The 21,495-nt window shown below is 35.8% G+C and overlaps 2 protein-coding genes across 3 annotated transcripts in view; both read right to left on the bottom strand.

Moving 5' to 3' along the window:
- Positions 1 to 21,495, bottom strand: part of LOC108731262 (uncharacterized) — a 120,434-nt gene that overhangs the window by 82,511 nt on the left and 16,428 nt on the right. The gene's annotated exons all lie outside the window — the stretch shown is intronic.
- Positions 6,677 to 9,070, bottom strand: LOC108731260 (farnesol dehydrogenase). Its single transcript, XM_018461493.1, has 6 exons — positions 8,913 to 9,070; positions 8,425 to 8,738; positions 7,729 to 7,855; positions 7,402 to 7,537; positions 6,918 to 7,061; positions 6,677 to 6,839 (listed from the first exon to the last, which is right to left on the bottom strand). Exons 2-6 carry the CDS (start codon positions 8,726 to 8,728, stop codon positions 6,798 to 6,800), a joined length of 753 nt encoding a protein of 250 aa, XP_018316995.1. The 5' UTR covers positions 8,729 to 8,738; positions 8,913 to 9,070; the 3' UTR covers positions 6,677 to 6,797.

The following is a 21,495-nucleotide window of genomic DNA, read 5'->3' as shown; positions in this document are numbered from 1 at the left end:
AATAATAAAAAAAAATATAATATAAGTTCAAGAAGTATTTGCCATTTTCCGAGCAGTAATTTTTGAGATATAGGTTTATAAATGGTTAATTACAGATTACGATTAAATAGTTACCCGTCCATGGAAGCTACCTACGAATATTACTATAAACTATCGATGCATAACTCATGGACAGTTAACCATTTAACCGTAATCTGTAATTAAACAGTTACAAATCTTTATCTTAAAAATTACTGCTCGGAAAATGTCAAATACTTTTTTAACTTATTATACTGTATAATATATTGTATAATATAATATATATAACTGATTGAATTAGCATTTATCTCGTTCGTTGCTTATATTTGTATATGTATATCTTTAAATTTTAAAATTAGTGTTTGTTATTTCAAATCTGATTAACAATTTTTAATGTTGGACTTAGCAAAAATTGTTTAGATAGGCTATACCTTGTTACCTTATACTGTATACAGTATTTTTCCACTATACGTATATTGAGAAATTTATCATTTTTTCCATTGATAAAATAATGAATATATCTAAACGAGAAAGAAAAATTAATATTTTTATAAATTCTCTTTCTTTTTTCTTTTTTTGCATAAATTTATAAACTTTTTTATTTTAAATCATACATCAATTCGTATAAACGCTATTTAGATATTGGCAGAAAAAAAGAACACAAATAAAACTATTAAATTATTGAATCAATTTACAATATATCTATAAAATTGTACGCTACAAATCAGAATAATAAAAGCAACATAACATAAAAAAAATTAAAGAGAAATAAAAAAGAAGAGATAGAAAGAAAACAGAAAAAAGGAAATTTTTCAAATGTTGCACGAATATTATAATAGTTATCAATTTCCATTTATTTATGGTGTTAATGTAAATACTTTGTCAACGCATGTAATCATCGATCCGATATCCTGATTGGCAAACTGTCCCTTCTTCAATTTAAAACTATTATTAATCAAACAGATCACGTTCGCGATTGTATTTTCACAATTTCGAAAATTACGACCGTTTGTTACACGATAGAAAATTCTCGGATGATCCTCAGGGATTATCGTTAGATTTAAATCATACGCATCCGCGTGGATGAATAATTTCAGTTGTGTATTCGTTTGCAAAGTCAAATTAATTCGTATAATCTTCGTTATCGCATAAAGCGGAGTACATAAACCTCTGGTGCTTGCTAACCAATAATAGAATTTCTCTTCTCCGCCCATGTTATTTCCGAATGAAATGGATAATACCAATTTTCACAATACACATTGCAAATGCATCGCGCTCAATAGATTTGACGCTCTCTAATGTTCAACGTTGACGGTTTATTCATTGACTTCAAAATCGCGACCATCCGCTTAAGCAGCGAAGCTCCACCCGGAGATACATAAATGCAAAATAATTGGTGTAACGCATTGTCATTATTAATGATCTTTTTCCGCTCTATAACTCACATTGTACATTCGAGCTTTATCTTCACTGTATCTATATTTATTTTGGTCTCTTTGCATTATACAAATAATAATCTTATGTAAAATTGTACATTGTTTTTCAAAGCCAGTAGAAATAGAAAGATGTATTTTTAACTGTACAAATGTTCGTTATATATTTGCTGTTTTAATTTAAAACAACGCGTTTCGCGAAGCAAATTCTCTCGATTTAATATTTCGCCAGATTGCGTTTCCGCGATAGACAGTATTTTCTTAACGGACTAAAACCATGGCGCGCGCATGTTTTCTCTGGGAGAAATCGCGATCTTTCTTGTTTCTGTATTTTCCAAGTGAAGTAAACTTATCTACATTATTCAAATGATTCTTCAGAGTTCTCGTTTTAGCCTCGTCCAATATTACTCGCAACCGCTACGATGAGGAGACGGAATTCATCCTGTACCGCGGGGATCAGCGTCGCAGTGGATTAAACTATGCACGGCCATGTCGGGAATGCGTTGATAACATTATGCGCATCTTTTTCCCTCATGAATGTCGCCGAGATGCAGACAGATGGAACGAGTGGATTTATAACGGAGGCGAAAGATTCCCGCGCGCACCTCGACAAGACTACCGTGCGTAATATTCATTTTCTGCGAGATACGCCCCTTGTAATACAGAATGGAAAATCAGGGTCCCACCGCGCGAGTTACAATCCTCCCCCGCGGACTTCATTCTTTTCGTCAACTTATTATTTCATATACCTACCTATTATATCAATCGCTTCACAACGTTCTGCTTTACGCTTCGACATCGCGCGTCGACAATACCCGCGTGAATTGCATCGAATTAGACTCTTATCGCGCGGACATGATTAAATCAGAAGAGAAAGAGAGAAAACTATTCTGCAACTTCTCCGCTTCGCAGATTCACAACTGCGAATTAAATAAGGAGTGCGACAACAGTAGCAATGTTAAGGAAGAAGCGTAGACTCTGAGGGATGTCGGAGCGCGAGATAACGTGCACGATTTAGGCCGTATATACTAAGCCGGTCGCCGAACAAGAATACGCGCTCCAGCTACTGCAGCTGCTACATGTACGTGCCATATTGTATACATTAGCTCGTGCATAAAAGAAAATATTCTTAGTAAAAAGACAATTAAGAGAAGACATGGGCGCAACGTCCTTAATTTAATCTTTCTTATGTAATCAGATATATTATCAATGTGGCTCACAGTATCACGCGTGTTTCTAAAAATCAAGCTTTTCAAAAATTACAGAATAATCAAGAAAACATTAAAATTTTGTATTTTATTTTGAATATCTTACTTTATTAAAAAGATATATAAAAACATTGCTTGAATCTCGTGATAATCAAAGATTAATTAGACTTGTTAAAATGTGTTTTAATATTCCCTAATAATTATAAAATGATATTTTGAATAATATATATCCGATTTTTCGCTATTAAGAAAAAGAACATTACACATATATCATATATGTTTTTTCTTTCTCGCAAATAATCATATGATATCTTTGCAAAAATTTTGTCATTGCCTAAGTCCATCAGGAACATGTTCGGATACGTTTGAGAGAAACCACACAATATAGTTGCTCCGGGAAAATAGCTTTCATTCGTGGCAGAATAATTGAGGTCACCACACCACTCCGATGAACGCGGAAATCGGCCGAAATCCCGAAAATCGAATTTTCCGCCTTCGCTCCAATTTCAGTCGGCTTTTAATAAGTCAACAGACAGGCTCGCTCGATATTCAGCCCAACGTGCGGTACTATGGCACAGGCCAATACCGAACAGTCATCCTCCCTCGGCGTCGTCGGCGAAGGCGCGCAGTTCGCGTTTCGTTCCAACGCGTCACGTGCACGCCGTCACCGCGAACCACTTCAAATCTGACACCGCATCGGCGCACGTACGTAGCCGGTTTAAGCGGGCATGTTTGCACTGCCAGTGTTCCACTAACGAACCTATCCAACCACCCCGAGCCCCTCTCGCAAACCCTTAGCGACCCGGCTGACTCCTCGTTGCTGTATTCAACTGTCATATTCGTTCCCCGCTTCGCATATTCGCTTTAATGACATAAGTCGAAACGCTGCGAAACTTTTGACACATCGAAATCGTTTTTCTAATTCTCAATCGTGGCACGTCACGTTGCGCCCCAATTTCAGAAAAAGTGTATTCATTTTATTTGCATACACAAAGACCAAAGTTTTTTTGCCAGAATATATTAGTAATCAAATTATTTAAATTCTTTTTGTACTCCTCTTTCTTAAAAAAAGAATGTAAGTATAAAAACATTGTATAAAACTATAAGTATATGTATAATTTTCCGCTGCATTTATATTTCAATCTATTTCGTTTCATTTTAATTTCGAAAGCTTATACTTAATAATGCCATATAATAAAAAAAAAACAGATTCGGTAACCATGCGATAGGTAGTCATTTTTTGGATTTAAAGACAGCAAATATATAAAAAAACAAGCAATCATGTACAATTTTCAAAGAATGTAGAATTCTCAACATCCTCGAAGCGTTAAATGTACTCATCAATTGTTTAGATTTACCAAAGATATACTCTGAGACTAATTCAAATACGAGAACTAGAGAAACACGGTCAAACAACTGTTAGCGTACGAGTCAGTAGGGAAGAGAAGGTGAGTTGTTTCCTGTCAGAAACAGTTACGAACGCATTTAAGGAAGTTAAATCGGGATGTTTGTTCCTTAACATTTGGTGGCTCTGGTAAATTCAGGCATTTGCGAGATTAGTTTCAATTTTAAAGGAAATATAGCAACCAATATACAATATATGAATGTTTGCAGGCCAAATTGCTATTAATTCCAATTTATAAGCTTGTTTTAAATCTTTGTATCGATTAGAACAGCTTGGCTTAATGCAAAATACTTCATTTCTCATTTGCACTGTGCAGACAAGTACCTGACAGTGTTAACTTGCGAGATAAACTCATCATTGCAAAATGTAAACGAACTAAACGAAGCGACAGAATTTGGAAGCATCAGGTGTTATTATTTGAGGAAGACGCTAAAGGCACGGAAAAACAATGGTAGCACGAACGCTGTTGCCACCCCGCGTAAATAAAGAGATAATTTATGATCGTTACACAATGATCGTCATAAATCGCATTTCTACTGGTCGACAGAACATGCCGTTATGCGAGGAACTCCGCTTCCGCCTGTTAGCCTCAATCCCTCTCCGCACCGCCATGCCGCGGTGTCGATATTTTACCGCGGGAACGCAATACACGGCCGGCATAATTTATCTGTTTTCAAATATGCCCGCGCCGATAGATTTACATATTTTAATATAAATTCCTAAATGCCGGCCCCCGTCCATACAGACAACCCCATGAACCAAGTACATCTTTATCGATTATCACTCTACCGTTTTACATTTTGCTTCTTATATACCCCCGCCTTTCCTTAATGTAACAGCTAAGAACTCAAAATGAGAAATAAAAGCAACGGATTCTTTGCGTGTCTTCGCATTATTAATTGTATCGTAGCAAGTAAAGTAATAACGGGCAACTATCATAACTTAAAGCTGCCTGCAATTTATTTTTTGACTAGTGTTTAGAAGGAATATAATAATTATACATATAACAATATTAACTAGTTGTATGTATATATATAATGTATATATGCAGGACGAATCAAAATACCACAGCAAAAAAAAGTTCAAGAGTATTTGCCATTTTTTATTCCGAGCAATAGTTTTTGAAACATAAAGGTTTAAAACTGACTAATCAGGATGTTCTATGGGAAGTTGCTGAAACTAATCAACTGTCATTTTTAAACGCATGTATAAAAAATAAGAGAAATAAAATATTTATTAATACAATAAAAGGAATAGAAATAATGGCCCTAACGGTCAAAGCTGGATCTTTAATCCTTAAATAATTCAATGTGACAATTGGTAATTCAGACTGAATTATTTAAGCATTAAAGATCTAGCTTTGACCTTAAGGCCATTATTTCTATTCCTTATTGTTGAATTTCCGATGCACGGTCCAGTAAAATTCTTATGATTTTTTAATATGGGACATTGGCAGTTTTATTTACATATAAAATAAAGACAATAATCTGTAATTAACCAATCTTAAACTTTTACGTATTAAAAACTATTACTCAGAAAAAAAATTACAAATATTTTTTCAACTTATTTTTTTCACAAACTTTCTTAAAGTAGTATTTTAATTTGCAAATGTTAGGATATCTTATATAGTTTCGATTAAGTTTATAATAAGTTTATATAATATATTTTATTATAAAGCTCTATTAAAAACAAATGTTGATTGAATTATATTACATGTCAATTTTCAAAATCACCCATGAATAGCATATAGTATCTAACTATAACGCTACGAGAAAGGAGATCTAATCGCAGAGCTAGAATACTAGGCATACACTTAGATTTTGACAGGACCCGACACACGATGCATGCCAGGAAAATCGATTTTCCTGATAACGCTACGCGATTCCTTCGAACTGCGCGAAGCACGACGGAACTTGTTTGACACCTTAACTATCGCTCGCACTCGAATGCCTCCATAGTTGACAGTCGAGCTCGGTACAGTGTAAGCCGCTATTGTCGGAAGTTCATGTTTAGAAGCACGCATACGGATGCGCAACGTAGATATGGGAGTCGCACATTCGTGTATAGGAAACGCGCATTTCAATCGTTCATGTATAAATGCCAAATGACGCTGTATTTGTCATACAACAAGCAGGATGTAACTACTGGGTGTGTGTAGCAGCCACTTCGTCGAAATTTGAATGCAACGATTACACGCGAACGCATTGCCGATAACGTTGCTTCGCGATAAGCGGAATTTGTCACAAATCGGAATGTCGAGTATATCTTTTTAGAACAACATGTACAAGTACAAGGCATCGTGGAAGATAAACAACAGCGATATCTGATAGTCAGTATTTCGTCTCCTGATAATATATTGGTCATAAATTTTGAATATGCATTGTAAAATAAATGATAAATATCTTTACAATGTCATTTTTCTCATAAAACAAAGATATAAATATACAAATCCTTATCTCAGATTTTACTGTATCATTTATTTTTATCTCTGTTTAACTAAAAATGCAAATACATTGAAAAAGATTAGATTAGCAAAATTATTAAGTGAAACGTAGACAGTATTAGGAATAAAACAACGTAAATATAAAAAATTTTGTATTTATATAAAAAATGCAAAGCGATATGAAACTTAGTCTATCAGCCTCCAACTTTCTTACTTTATCATAAGCGTAAAGTTGTTTCTTGTAAAATTGTTGATACATTAATAGACAGGCCTCTTACTGAAGATATTCTTCACATTAATTCTCCGGTAGGTTGGATGGTGACCTCCGTAATCTGCAATTAAGTATAACGCGTAAAATAATTTTTCTATATTATTTATTAGAAAGAAAGTACGTTAATGATCTTTTGAACCTGAACACTTGGTCGTGTTCCAAGAGCATAAATGATCACATCCGCTATGTCCTCCGGTTGAATATGCTGTACTTTCTCAAAAAAGTCTTTCAAACTATCCTCATGCGCAACTATATTTGTTTTTACACTACCAGGACTAATGCTCTGAAAAAATCAGACAAGTAAATAATAATTATCTATATAATAAACAGAAGCATAGCTCGTAATACTTTACACAAAAATAATATTATAAACATCATGATAATATCTGCTATAATATTATGCTAATACGCATAAGCGATCATAATTCGATCACCGTTTACATTTGATAACATGTATGAGTATTTTATTATAGAGTATTTTGTTTGTGGCTTTTATCTCATTGTAGAACGGTTTGTCATCAATATATCAATATAAAGTAATATTATAATTATTACAATGCGTTTCATGTTAATTAAAAGTTATTATTTATACATAACATTATAAAAATATTATTGCATCTTACGGTAACTCGAATAGGTATCCTAATTTTTCCTATTTCACGTCGCACTGTGTTAGTCAGAGCAAGAGATGCATGTTTACTAGGGAAATACATATTACATTCAAAGAAATCGTTCGGTATTCTATGATGGCTCACAATACTGTGGATAAAAAATATCAATATTAAACGTACAGTAAATAAGCGTTATAAACTTTTTCAAAAAATCTTTCGCAATCCTTGTTTCACAGTTTATGGAAAACCAAGGAAATTTTTTTGTTAAACTTATTTGTTCTAAAGACTTATTTACTTATTCAATCACTGTTAATGTACTAATATCATAGATAACAATACCTGTTGAGATTGAAAATATGTCCCTCACTGTTTCGTTTGCGCATCGAACATACTGCTTTATTCATACACACTGCGACTGCGAGAACATTAATATTTAATATTTTTTCAAATGTCTTCCTGTTGCTATCTGCAAATGTAATTTATGGAATTATTTTTAATGAGCTAATATGATCGAGGAAGCTGAAATCTTATTGTAATATTGTCAGTATAAGAGCCACAATTGGTTATTTACAGGACCTATAGCAAAATAAAGTAAATAAAAGTGAAGATCTTTTTTTAGCAACATAACATTTTTCGCTTAAAATATCGTTAATAGCATTTTGCGAACAAAACTAGATTTTTAAATAAGACATTTAGTCAGTTCTTAAATTTTTCAAGTACATATTCTGAGATTAAATGTGTTGACAGTCACGAATACTTTGAAGATGCATATCTATGCATCTTTTGAATGAATTATAATATTTGTTATTTTCCGAAACAATTATATAAATATAGTATAAATAAGTTCATGGTTTCAAATTAATATCAAATTAACTCGATTGCACAATACTGAGATAATGTGTACAACATATATTGTATTTCTACATTGGCCGTAAAGAGAAATTCATTACCGATATCGGCACATACAAATAATATTTATTTTAAAAATTCTTTAAAAATTCCTTATTTGTGTAATATTCTGCATAATCATCATACCTATTATTCGTGATACCTCAATGACACCAGCATTGTTGACCATAATATCCACACCACCTAACATCTCGATTTGCGAGAATGCTGCATCGATCTCGTCCTCACGAGTTATGTCGCAGCATATAGTATGTAGTCTGCCCGGGAAACGTTCTCGCTTACAATCCGCATCAAGTTTTGCTAATCTTTCTTTCAGGACTTCCAGAGCAACCACATTCACTCCGTTTCGCAGAAGAGCACGTGTAATTGCTTCGCCCATGCCGGATCCAGCGCCGGTAACGACTGCGGTTTTACCAAGCCAACGATCCATAATTGCCTGTCTGCAAATACGACGTAGCTCGTGGTTGACATGCCACTAATAACTACCGAGCCGAAAATAATATCGAACTCATAAAAAGCGTAATTATGAATGTTCACAATCGCAGCGACATAAAATTTAACCGTGAATTTGTGGAAATGACATTTCGATTAACAATAGTAGAGCATATACTTACCTGTATATCTTCTATTCGTAACCGTCAGATATACTAGCTTGTCACAAAACGAACTGTAAAATCGATATTCTCGGAAGAGTTAAAATAAGTCTGATGCAGCAGGAAACCGAGAAGATCGCTTCGGTGTCGGTAGTTTCATACGAACTGCAAATAGAACTTCGCTGAACGTCAATTTATATAATCAGAACGATTCTGATATCGAAGTTATCTTTTAGTGTGGGATATCGTATGTGGAGATTATACAACAAGTAAATATAAGTATTACACAATAATTTTTTATACACAAATGATATATGTATTATATAATAGTTTTCTATAGACAAATGTATAGCGAATACATCTACATGTACACATATATTCACCCATTCCTTTACGAAAGTATAAGTTACATTGTAATAATATAACAAATTTATCAGCCTTAAATTTCCAAATTAAAAGATTTAAAATAAAGATTTGTATATGAAGATGCATGTAGATATGTTATACTTTTTAAAATAATATTATGTATTATTTTTCTTGAATATTTGTATATTATTAATTAGAAATCAGTAATTGATGTATTAATACATCTTTGCTGTTATTCAAAACAACGAAAAATATTCCTCAAGATAAGAAGCAGATACGAACGAGTCATTAATTTTCTTATAACCCACAGCCAGCAAACCGCTATGTTAAAAGTTTTTGCACTCGTATCACAACTCTAATAGAGAATACTCTGTGAAACACGGAGACCATTTTTCGTTGCAAATATGTCCTGAACGTTGAGCACGTATAGGCCAGACGCATCATGGAGAAGGACAGAGATCCTTCGGCTTAGGTTTATCCGTTTACCCACTGGTTCCATCCTACGGTTTTGCCACGGCCTTTACTTGTTTTAAGTGAAGCGCGACGTGACCTGCCGCAATCCCCTTCGTATCCGCGTACAATCACATTGGCTTCTGCGTACCGTCTTTGAACCAATCTCTTCCGTGAAGACATCGGGCAGAATATCAGGATATTTCGAAATCCTGAAGATTCCAGTAGATGACTTCTAGAGACCTATCTCGTTTCGTAAGAGGAGGATCTTATTGTCAAAATGTACAATACAAATATCTCAATTTATGACTGTCAGAAGTTTGAGTTTCGAGACCTTGGCAAAAAATATTCATCCACATATATTTAAAATAAAAGAAATAATTTACTTCAAAAATTAATGCATCCTGTATTCATAATATCTACATCAATATAGCGAGCAAAGGACTGCAAATATCGATTACTACCTAATTAATTCAATTGATTAACGCTTTATGAATGTAGAACGTTAGAGAGAAGCAAGAAGGGCGAGAAGATTTACAATTGCATCTAACCACAGATGTAATGAGAATAGGACTGTGTATTTCTATGAAACTGTTATTGTTGATTTAGAAAAAGAGTGAAATAATCTATCTCTCTCTCCCTTTTTGAAATATCAAGTTGAAGAGAAATGCCGATATACAGTTCAATTATTTTTAATGGAATACAGAGGCTAACAAGATCAGGGAACGCGCAGTTTATACTTGTTATGTCTACGCTTATAATATAATGTATTTAATAAGCTAAATAAGTAATCGGCAAAATTTTACTGGCATGTCTCAGCCAAACTGAAACTGCGCTCGCTTTGAGCGCTCACAGTGTAAGCTTCATTCAATCTTCCATTCACATATAATAAACGATAAAAATAAAATGAAATTTACAGTGCCAAAAACAAATATAGCCTGAATATCATGATTTTCATTTATTTTAAGCAAAAAAATACTTAGATAAGATTAAACGAATGTAGACTTATATTTTTTACAGCGTAAATTTATTTTTTCTATTGATAATTTTGTTATCTCCAATCTGTGATAATCTCAAATCTCGAGATTCGGAATAGAAACCGCTACCACTTCCTCCTCTCTCCCCTTTTTCGCAGATAAACGATACTCGTTTCCGGACGCAATAACAACGGCGTGTATCGATCTTCGTGAGCCGGCATCTGGTACCGGGTCCGATGCCAGGCCGAGAGCATTATTCTTGTTCACGCAGGACGACGAGGAAATCAACAAGAAAACCAGAGGAGGCTTCTCTCTCGCTTCCTGGTCCGGTCCGGCCCGCCAGATGCTACTACTACTCGACCATTTCTCAATGTTGCCGTGATTACGCGCATCGTTCCGCACTTACTACCATGGATTCATGTTTTTTTCATAGACGACAAATTATATAACGACGTGCAGGTATGTGATCTCGTTGAACTCGAGCGAAATTACGAGAGATATAGTATAAAAGATCCGTTTCAACGAGATGAACAGTATCATATTACATATATATAGAAGAGAGCTGTATGCTTTCCTTTTAGAAAATTTTTCATTATAAAGTTTTTCTCGAACTAAATGTTTCCTTTAACAAAAATTTACGACATATTGTATAAATATGGAATGATTTAATATTAAAAACTAAACAATTTTAAGATCAAATAGATCTTTCAAAACCAAATGCTTATCTTTTAGTTCAAAAAGTTTTAAGCAAAAAGGGGCGAGTATGTGTGTTTTCGATACAGAACATAATGTATGCACGCGCGCGCGCGTTCTCTCTCTCTCTTTCTGATTTTCTTAAATATTTTATAGATAGTATTTACTCCGCAGAGAGTACTTTGAAGTCGATGAAAGGCGACCGTATTTCTTCAGATATCAGAAATGTTCGGGTACACGACTTAAGAAGTAACGACCTTCGAACCAAAAATATTATTATACTCCGCGCCAGCTGACGAGGAAATCAAAAAGAAAGGTAGAAGAAAGCTGTGTTCCTCGATTCCGAAGCGCCATATGCTTCTGCCGCTTGGCTATTTTTCAATGGATCGTGATTACATATACCAATCCATATTGCTACAAACCCTATAAGCTTTCCTTCCTGCAGTATATGTAACCATGAATTGCACGTATTAAACGCGAAACAAAATAAACTTCAACAGATTGAAAGTTGATTATCACGAGAAAGCTTCAGAATAAACTGCGACACAGATGTAGACATTTTTAAGCGAGTTCACACACATGTGATCTAAGCGATTGATAAACAATTATTTTATCAGAAAATAAAAAAGACTTTAATCACTACAATCTTACAAAAAAAAATCACTATGCAATCTCCGCGAAAAAAATTTTTTTATTTTATTTATTTGCTCCTTATGTACGTACGTTATGTATATCCTCGCCGTTTCCAATAGTTTCTGTGAAAATATATAACCAGCCGACTTCTGTCCAGAATCTTCGATTCTACAAAAGTTTGGCTTTACACGTCGTTTCCGCTGGCCAGATGTGGAGAAACGACCATTGGGCACCCATAATTTTCGAGTTATCGAAAAAACTTTGGATCTGAAACGAAGCGGGTGCCCGCCGAGAATTTCCAAAACTTTCTTTCTCGCCAGGTGCAAACGAGATGCAAACAACCCGGTGCCAGACCATTTTGAAAATTCCGAACAGATCATCCAAGTAGCTCCGCGTGCGGGAAATGCGAAATCAGCCGCTTACGCATTTCGCGCAAGCATCCCCCAAGGCTTCCAATAACTCTGAAACTATGACGGCTCGATTGAAGGCTTTTAAAATCTTAGCGTGATAAATAAGGTTGAAAAGAAACGTGAAAGAAAATTTCGAAAATCCAGACTCGTTGACCCATTTCAACTCTCTGAGTTGAAGTAGTTACTTTATACTAGCGCGATAAGACGCAAACGAAGTGCGGCGACTTTGTCCAACAAAAACTCGGAAACTTAGGAGCAAGTCCATCGCAAAGTTCTCCATTACCGGCCTTGCTTGGAAAACTGTTTGCGTAATATGTAGGACACAAATGGGGACAAAATTTAAGAAAGTCGCTGCAAAGTTACATCGCGCCAGTCACGAGTTTCTTTTGTCCACCCGCTTAATTATTCCTCCATTTCTCAGAGATTCATATTTATCAGGTGTGAAAATAAACTCGAAAATCTATGATGTTCGCGGCAAGAAAACGCTAACTAGAAAGCGCATCGTCCCGAGCAGGGATGAGAAAAATGAGGGAAGATTTGCCCGTTTTCTGCTTCAAAGCGCCAGATGTTCCCGCTAGTCGACCATTTCTCAACGACGCCGTGATTACACGCATCACTTTGTATTGCCGCAACATCGCGTGTTTCTTTTTCTAGTAACAGCAAAATATGCATAATATAAGCGAACGTGGTGGAAACTTATTCTAAGTATCTCCCTTACGATTAATGAATAAATATTACTTCACAATTTTGCTATAATCGTGATAAGATTACTTAGTTTTTATTTTAACTTAACTTTTATTCCTCGCTAAAAAAGAATAAATTGCCAATCTATTGGATTGTCAGTAAAAATTTACTTAATAGTAGCGAGATGTAATAAGCTGAGCCAAAGAATTATTCAGAATGTGTTTTCCAAACTTCAATAACGAATATATTTTACAAGAAGTATTAGTAGAAATACAGCAGGTGCAAGCCATGCAAAAAAAGAGTACATTAGTAAGAAAGATCGATTCTTGATTTCCGAGAGTATTTCTGATTCCACTTGACGAGAACGGAGATTCCTATGACAGCTTTACAAAGAGCTCATCTATAACGGAGGTTGCCTGGAAGTTATTTGAAAGCCTATTCGGTAGTTTAAAGGAACTATCGAAGAATAGCTGAGAACAGAGCGAGAGACGGCATTCAACTTCGTTTCCGAAGCAATAAACGGTAACGGACGGTATCGACGTTCTTTCAAGCTATCGAACTAATCTATAAACGTGAAGTAACTGGTTCTGCATTCTTATGATGTGTGTCAATTCCATATCTTCGTTCATCAATCTCGTTTTACATTTAAAGGATAGATGTATACATCTAAAAAAAATAACAGAAAGTACTTATAAAATGCAAAAGTAACTACTTCACTAACACAAAAAATATTGAGCAGATTTACATTTAAATGTCTGTATTACGACAATAGTGAAAAATTTTTCGTTTAAATCATGCTTAACAAAAAATCGGTATAAATCTTGTTCTAACGCGACAACGAATAACTACTGAAATCATATCGAACTTTCGTTTACTAAAGCATCAATAAGTGGCATCGGTACTTCATTTCAATAGTTTCCTGTAAAATATCTTCCAGACATTTAATGACTGCCACCGACATTTCAACGTTGTTGAGTACATCCTGTATTGGACGTATTTCATGAGAAAAGAAAAAGCGTTTTTCTCTTGAGATTCTAATAAAAAATAAATAAATTCAGAATACGCATGGCTATATCTGACAATTCAACATTTTAATTTATGTCATCATCAAATTCTTTGTACATTTCATCGTCATTACATCTATGATTTATATTGTCAATAAAATCATGTTGTAATAAGTTTTACAAAAAATCATATATTTTTACACAAAAGGATTTTACGTTTAATTTGCGACATAATACTACAGCAAATATCTACACGTTCATAATAAATATCATATAATCATTGTGACCAAAGATGTGAAGAACACAAGCATGGTACTTTTCTCAAGTACGATAATTTAAACATTAAAATAAGTGCCATGTCTCACCCAAGAATTAACATGACTCTATGACAACTTAAATATTCTGCGATTAATGCTAAATACTTCAATGACGGCGTACGCATGTTTTTCTGCCACCATCAAAATACCTCTTCGGCTGATTATTCTACGGCTAAAAAACAAAAAGGGAAATAAAGTGATCGTGCAAACCCGTAGTTAGTTTTATTCAACGCCTCGGTCATTTCCATGATCTGCATTCTGATGCACGGGTCTTTCACCAGCGCTTCTACCTGTTTCCAGATCCTCCTCTGTTTATTCCCGTGTATAATTTTAGCCGACCAGTGACTCGTTAATTTCTCGGTGCCTCGTTCGCGGTCATTCCTATCCTCTCGAGCCCCTCTGTGCCTATCCCGAGCTCGTATTCGCCATTGGTACGTCTAACGACCGGGCGTCACTGTGCGGTACAGCCCTGAGACCGATCTCACCTATACATATTCATGAGGCAATAAGCCCGCCGCTGATCTTCCGGGGAATGGAACAACAAGGGAAGAATGGAAAGTAGGGACGGTGATGTTGGGCCTGAGCAGACATCGTCGGCTCTCGCTCACTGGGGAAACACTCGTCAACCCTCTTTCGACTGTTTTGGCATTCTCGCGCGTTTACATGGGGGGGAGGGGGTTAACTCGGCCGCGTTTTATTCCACGATCACCTAAGAAGAGAGGGCATAAATGAGGGACAGTACGATATTATTTTACAGACCATTTGTGTCGCACGTGTGCGATAGCCTCCTACTACAACAATTTTCCCTTTGGATCGTCAAATGTAATGCTTGACCTACTGCATCAAACATGACGAAAAGGTCGGATTGACAAGAATTGCTTGTCTGTGGCAGTTACAATCTCTCAAAGCCATGAAATGCGCGTGTGTGTAGATGCACGAGTGCGAAATTGCTTGAATTCGAAATATCACCTAAAGAAAATTTTACAAACATATAACTATAGTCAACGTATATAAAGCAGAACACGTATAAAAATGAAAATTGTTAAAATGTAATATTGATTTAGATGTTAAATATACGTAAAAATCTACTATTTGTTTCTCAGGATAACAGTTACTTTCAAATTTATGCATTCATAAACGCTGTTAATCCTTTGGGGCGACCATACATGGATACAAACCACGGGCATCGTGAAACCACGCGGTAGTTTTACGATGCCCGTACTCAAAGAGTTAATACCAACGCCACGTTAATAACAAATAGTAAATAAATAATATAAGAGTACATATACGAGCAAAGATCAAGCTCTAAATATCAGAAAATGTGTATTACAGCAAAACATAAAAATAGTTATGACTAGAATTTAAGTCAAACATATCAAGTATAATTGATTTGAAAAAATTGAATAGAATATCTCTTGCATACTTTTTCCTGGACATTTTAAATTCCTATGAGAAATACATCTATGGTGCAGATTGCATAGAAATCTCGAGATATTTCGTACGTTTGTATTCCAATACAAATCGAATAAAAGTCACGCCAACGTATATCTCAATTTTGAATTCGAATTTTGCGCATCGATCGTTCTGCATTAACAACAGCCGACTCAAAGAGTTCACATGGCGGAAGTATTTGCGTCGCAAACATCGTGTTTGTCAGAGGCTGCGACGCCTCCATCTAACTATTCGTCCCCTCACCGCGTCTGTCCCACCCTTTTTCAACATTCTCCATCTCGGGTTGTCCTTCTGCCTCCCACACTCGCGAAACGTCGTGGTGTGAATACGAAACCGTTTGGCACCTCTGAGCTGAATTCGAAATTCACTCGACGACAATGCGACGATCAATAGAGATAGTACGGTTCTAATCTCGCCTTCTCATTAGCCGCGTTTGTTATTCACGGTAGCCATGTCAGCCAAAAATTATTAGAGAGCGAATGCAATTCCACAAAGGAAGGAAACAGGAGCCTGCGATCTATACTCGTAATTAACGATTCGGCAGAGATGCGATCGTGCGTTTTAAAAACAAAGAAATTAAAAAAGTTATGTAAACTATTAATGATTATCACGCGAGTTGGATACGGAGATGTAATAATTGATTGTCTCTGTCGCATGCCAATTAAGTTTGCCGAAAAACTCTGAAGGATTTTTCGTGACACGCAATTTATTCCGCCCACGTTACTCACGGACTTATAATTAATTTTGTATTTTAACTGTAAGAGACAAAGTTTAAAATAACTCATCCGATATTGTCAATAGCAAGCAACAGCCTGTCGTCGACAACTCCTCGTCGCTTCTCGTCGTAGCCAAAGGGCACTCGACTCGAACAAAGAACGGCTGTTACCGGGTGTCTGCGACTTAAAGCTTCAGAAAATGTCCCGCCCAGAAAAATGCATCGTTTACCATTTTTGAAGCGTTACATCGAAGCGCCGTACACAAAGACCTGATACTGTTGACTCTATCAACTACTGGAGGATGAGAGGGATTCCATTCAATTCCAAGTTAATTAGAACTGTGCCAATTTTCCTGTTTATCTCGATTTTCCGCGCTCTTATCTCTTAAACCATTTGCATAATACGGCTCGGCCGCGCGGTTTAACGCCAAGTGCTCTCACGGAGCTCAATTTTGTTTGAATCAATAGAAGTGTATTTCCCGAGCACATTCATTCGCCATGGTCTCCGCGGGCAAGGCGCGTTACATGCATACGATTTTCAATCAGCAACTTCCCCGCGCGTGCTAGCATACCGCACAATACAACGTCACTCATCCAAGAGGGACAATATATCCCGGAATCCATTGATAAAACGCACAATACTCGTATTCGAAAGCTTCCCCTCCTCTGACATGCAAATGCTCCTGCATTCTCAGATGGCTGCGTATCGCTTCTATTTCACCATAAATGAGTTAGTATTACAGCGCTGCACATTTATACTCTCAATATCTTGATATTGTGATTGTAGCTTATTGTCTTTGATATTTCATATAATCATATCCACACCACACACACACACAATGGCGAATTAACAATAATTTAGCAGAATTACTAAACTATTTATAAAAGCCTTTTCTTATGTTTGTTTGTATTTAAAGCTATTAAAACGTACAAGTAATATGTTAACTCAATTAATATCTAAATATACCTATGTATATAAATCTTAGATTTAAACTATAAAACTTTTTAATAATTTTCGATCGATTAAGTTTGCATTATAAAAAACATCATAAAAAACACAAATCTCACATTCGGCACTCGACGTTCCGTCTGAAGGACTTTGAAAGTCCCTCTTTCAAATCGAAAAAGGTCGCCATCTAGTACCCCGACCTTTGTCCAGTAGCACCCATGGCAACGTTTCTGCTATAATGACGCTCTCAACGAAACATCGTTCGATTCTCGCGTCCCCAAGTGACGCTATTACGTTGCCCGTGATTCCTCGCTGCGCAGGATGGTCCACTGTGGTTTCGGGTGAAGGCTAAGTACAGCCCTGCGGCCTTTTCGCACAGTAATTGGTCCTCGGCGAGTGCGGTCTCACTGCTTCATTACGCAAATTGACTAGCCGGGTAAGTGGCATGAGCATCTCAAAAGCTACTACCGTTTATGATTCTGAACTCTGCCTAATGTGTTACCTGAACGAGATTCTGAGCCCATGCTGTAAATCTTTAGTAAATCTTCCTCCTTTCGTACTAGCGCGCCAGCAATTACAAACTCTGCTAGCAGTGTCTTATTACTTTTGCTAAAAGTACATGAAACCACAAAACCACTTCCTCTTCCTTTACCATATATAAGTCTCTTAGACATTTTCAAGCGCTTTACGAATACTGATATAATCGTGCAGCTTTGAATCTTTAAGGGGATGTTGGAGTAGCCAAATTGTCGGGATTTTGCAGATCAATATAAATCTCCGAATTTACTGAATGGAATCAAAAATCCTTCTACAGGCTTAAAGTAGACGCAAAATTTAGGAGTGCTGCAATAGACTTTAAACTAAAATCGTGAAAAAAGTTAAAAACTTACATTTTTTCAACTCATATATAGAGCTATCACCTGGCGTAGTTGTTTCCTTAATACAAAAGTGTTATAGCTCGTATGGACCAAACGATAGTGCAGCACTCAGCGCATTACGTGCACAAACAATACTGAGTTTATGAAACTAAGATTAAAGCTTCAAAAGAAAGATTTATATTAGGGCTCGCTATTATACGTTTAAACGAAAATACGTTTACACGTATAATTAGCTAATTAAACGTGCTAATTAAACGTGTAAACGTTTACCTTCAAGTAAATGTTTTTTTGAAAGCGAATATAAACGGATAAACGTTTTACGTTTACACGTATCTTCGAAAAACGGAATAAAATTAGAGTCTTAATTTATATCGATCTGCAAATGATGTGTATACAAACGCTGAGAGAAGACTCGGAATGGTAAACAAAGCAATAATTGTGTCTAACAGTAGGTGTTCGATCTTCTAAGAGATGACGTTGCAATATGTTAGATCAGGAATAATGAATGCATTTGAGCGAGACACAACGATATATAATAAGTATAAGAAATGAATGAAAGATGTCACTATTATCGAATTTGGAATTAAAAAAAGTCTGTATTATCGACCTCGATCAAGTTCGGCCGTCGATCCAGTATCCCCTTAAGATCTTCAATAAAATCATACATCACAAAAGAGATAGATTTAAAAGAGTAGAATGCAGACTCTCTTTTGTTGAGATATTTTAATATCACGTTGGTCTATTAAAATATATTTTTTAAAACAAAATTCAATGACTAATACATGACTCGATGTTGTCAACGCAGCTTTTACATACATATATTATGTAAATGCAAAATTAACTACCGGATCGTGTTGTTTAAAACATTTATGATCTGAAAGTTTCCGAGATAAATGTACTTTCACACTTCCTGATGGGATGTTAAAAAATTAATGAGATACCTCGTGATTAACGTAAGCGACTGCATAAACTAGGCAGGCCTGCCGTCGTCATTGAACGAAACGAAAGGCATGACCAGGGAGCGGGGGAGCACTTAGAATATCATAAATTCGCGGCCACGATGGAAAAAAAAACAACTTACTCCGTAAACGCGATTTTGCATTAACCACTCGAGGGATGGGGTTCGCAGCACGTCGGACGGGAAAGGGCTGGCATGGGCGGACAGGTATCTCAACTTTTCTCATATCGTTTCACGTTCGTTATTACGCGCCGAGTTGCCGCGAGGCGGATGAGTAAAATTAATGGCTCCCATTTGGAACTATTCCCACGGACTTTCGCCTTTTTTTCCTCTCGTTACCTCTCGCACTCCTTCCAGCATGTTCACTCTACGTCTATTCGTTTCTCTTTCCTCGTTATCGTTACACCACCGGGATTTATAATTAACGTTAGCATTCCTCGGCCCGGTCGCCAATCGTGAGGCGTCGACGCAAACTTTTATCAAATTATTGGAACACAATGCTCTCTTTATTTTGACGCTCGGCATTTTACCAAACGAAATGGGAGCTAAATGATTTATTCTACTGGAACTGTTAATGCATGCCACATTGTAACACGTTTGTAAAATGATTACCGAAGCTCTATCTAGTTTTATTTCATTTATTTTGATAAGTAGTAAACTCACTCGCCAAACTATTATTTCTTTAACTAATTAATGTAGCAATTAGTTCGACATTTCAAAATACAATACAATCTATTGTATTACACTTTTTTAGAATAAATTAAAATTGTACACAAAAATATGTAAGACAGTAAATGTTTCTTTATGAGAAAATTTATTTAAAAATAAGATTCTCATTATAAAATATATAACTTTATAATGTATATAACTCACTATAATGTATATAACTCTATTTACAAATCTATCATCTGTATTAAATTGTCAAATAGTCATGAGCATGTTTTTAAAAATAATTTTTTTTTATATATCGTATCTATCCATGAAAGAAAACATAAATGCATCTCGAATTAATCGGAACGTAATCACGGTAACACGTTTACCGCGCGCCTCGTGTATCTCTCTCATCCGACGCAATTACTAGATATACGTGACAAATTGCTCGCATTGCCGATAAGTTATTTACATTTCATTACCGGCATCCGAGTAATTTGTACTCTCTGCCAGCGTATCGGAAATTTTTTGCTATCGCGTCGCGTTGCCGTGGAAAAAGTGCGAGTGGTTGGAGAACAGGTACAGGTAAGGGATAGACAGACGAAGGGGTTGGACAGAGGAAGGAGCGATGGGACGAAGTACAGAAAGAGAGGAGGAGAATTACATCGATGCGGATGGAGACGCGACACGTTTTTATTAATACCTTCTCGTCCGTAGGCACGTGACGCGTCGAAGGAAAAAGTTAACGAACTTCTCGAAGCGTCGCGACGAAGGAACCTGCCTGATAAATAGCGGAGGATGATGGGGAAACGGCTGCAGGACCGCGCATAGCCGCATCTATCGGGCGAACCAAGAATGTCTCCGATGATATATGGGACAGATAACTCCGAAGGGTGACTGGGTAATTCATTCGTAAGTCATAAGTCCGCGCGATAAGGGTTATTTATCGATCTTTCCCCTTTTTTGTTCTTTTTTTTAACTTCCCCGTAGGCGTGTGTCGAACGAGGGTTAACGGAAACCATCAGTTGATATTGACTTTGTTAGAGATGAAAAAAATGGAGTAACTTAGACAGCCGGGATTAATCGGAAAACAATATCAAGAGCATTGTCTCTTTTTCAGGACATAAAAAATGTAATTAGATAAAAGATATAATTGGATAATTTTTTGTTGATGAAAACACTCAAAGTTATATTTAAGTGTAAGTGTAATTCGTATGTCTAATAAATCATTAAGTTAACTTTATATCAATATTATCGGTTTTTAAATGTAAAAAATACGGTATTTAAAAAATATACATAAAATTACATCAAATTATTTTTGTTTTTATTTTGAATCGCATTATTTAAGTAATATAACGTTGTAATTAGAGCAAAAAATAGATCAGAAGCGCTTGATAGTAATCCAAGCAGTTAGAAAGAGACAGAGAAAAAAAAGAAAGTTAAAGAGAGAGAGTCTGAAGGTTAATG

Source organism: Mycetomoellerius zeteki, unplaced genomic scaffold, assembly GCF_001594055.1.
Source record: "Mycetomoellerius zeteki isolate Tzet28-1 unplaced genomic scaffold, Tzet1.0 scaffold122, whole genome shotgun sequence".
NCBI lineage: Eukaryota > Metazoa > Arthropoda > Insecta > Hymenoptera > Formicidae > Mycetomoellerius > Mycetomoellerius zeteki.
Note: the sequence above shows the minus strand (reverse complement) of the source record. Positions and strands in the feature narration are given on the sequence as shown.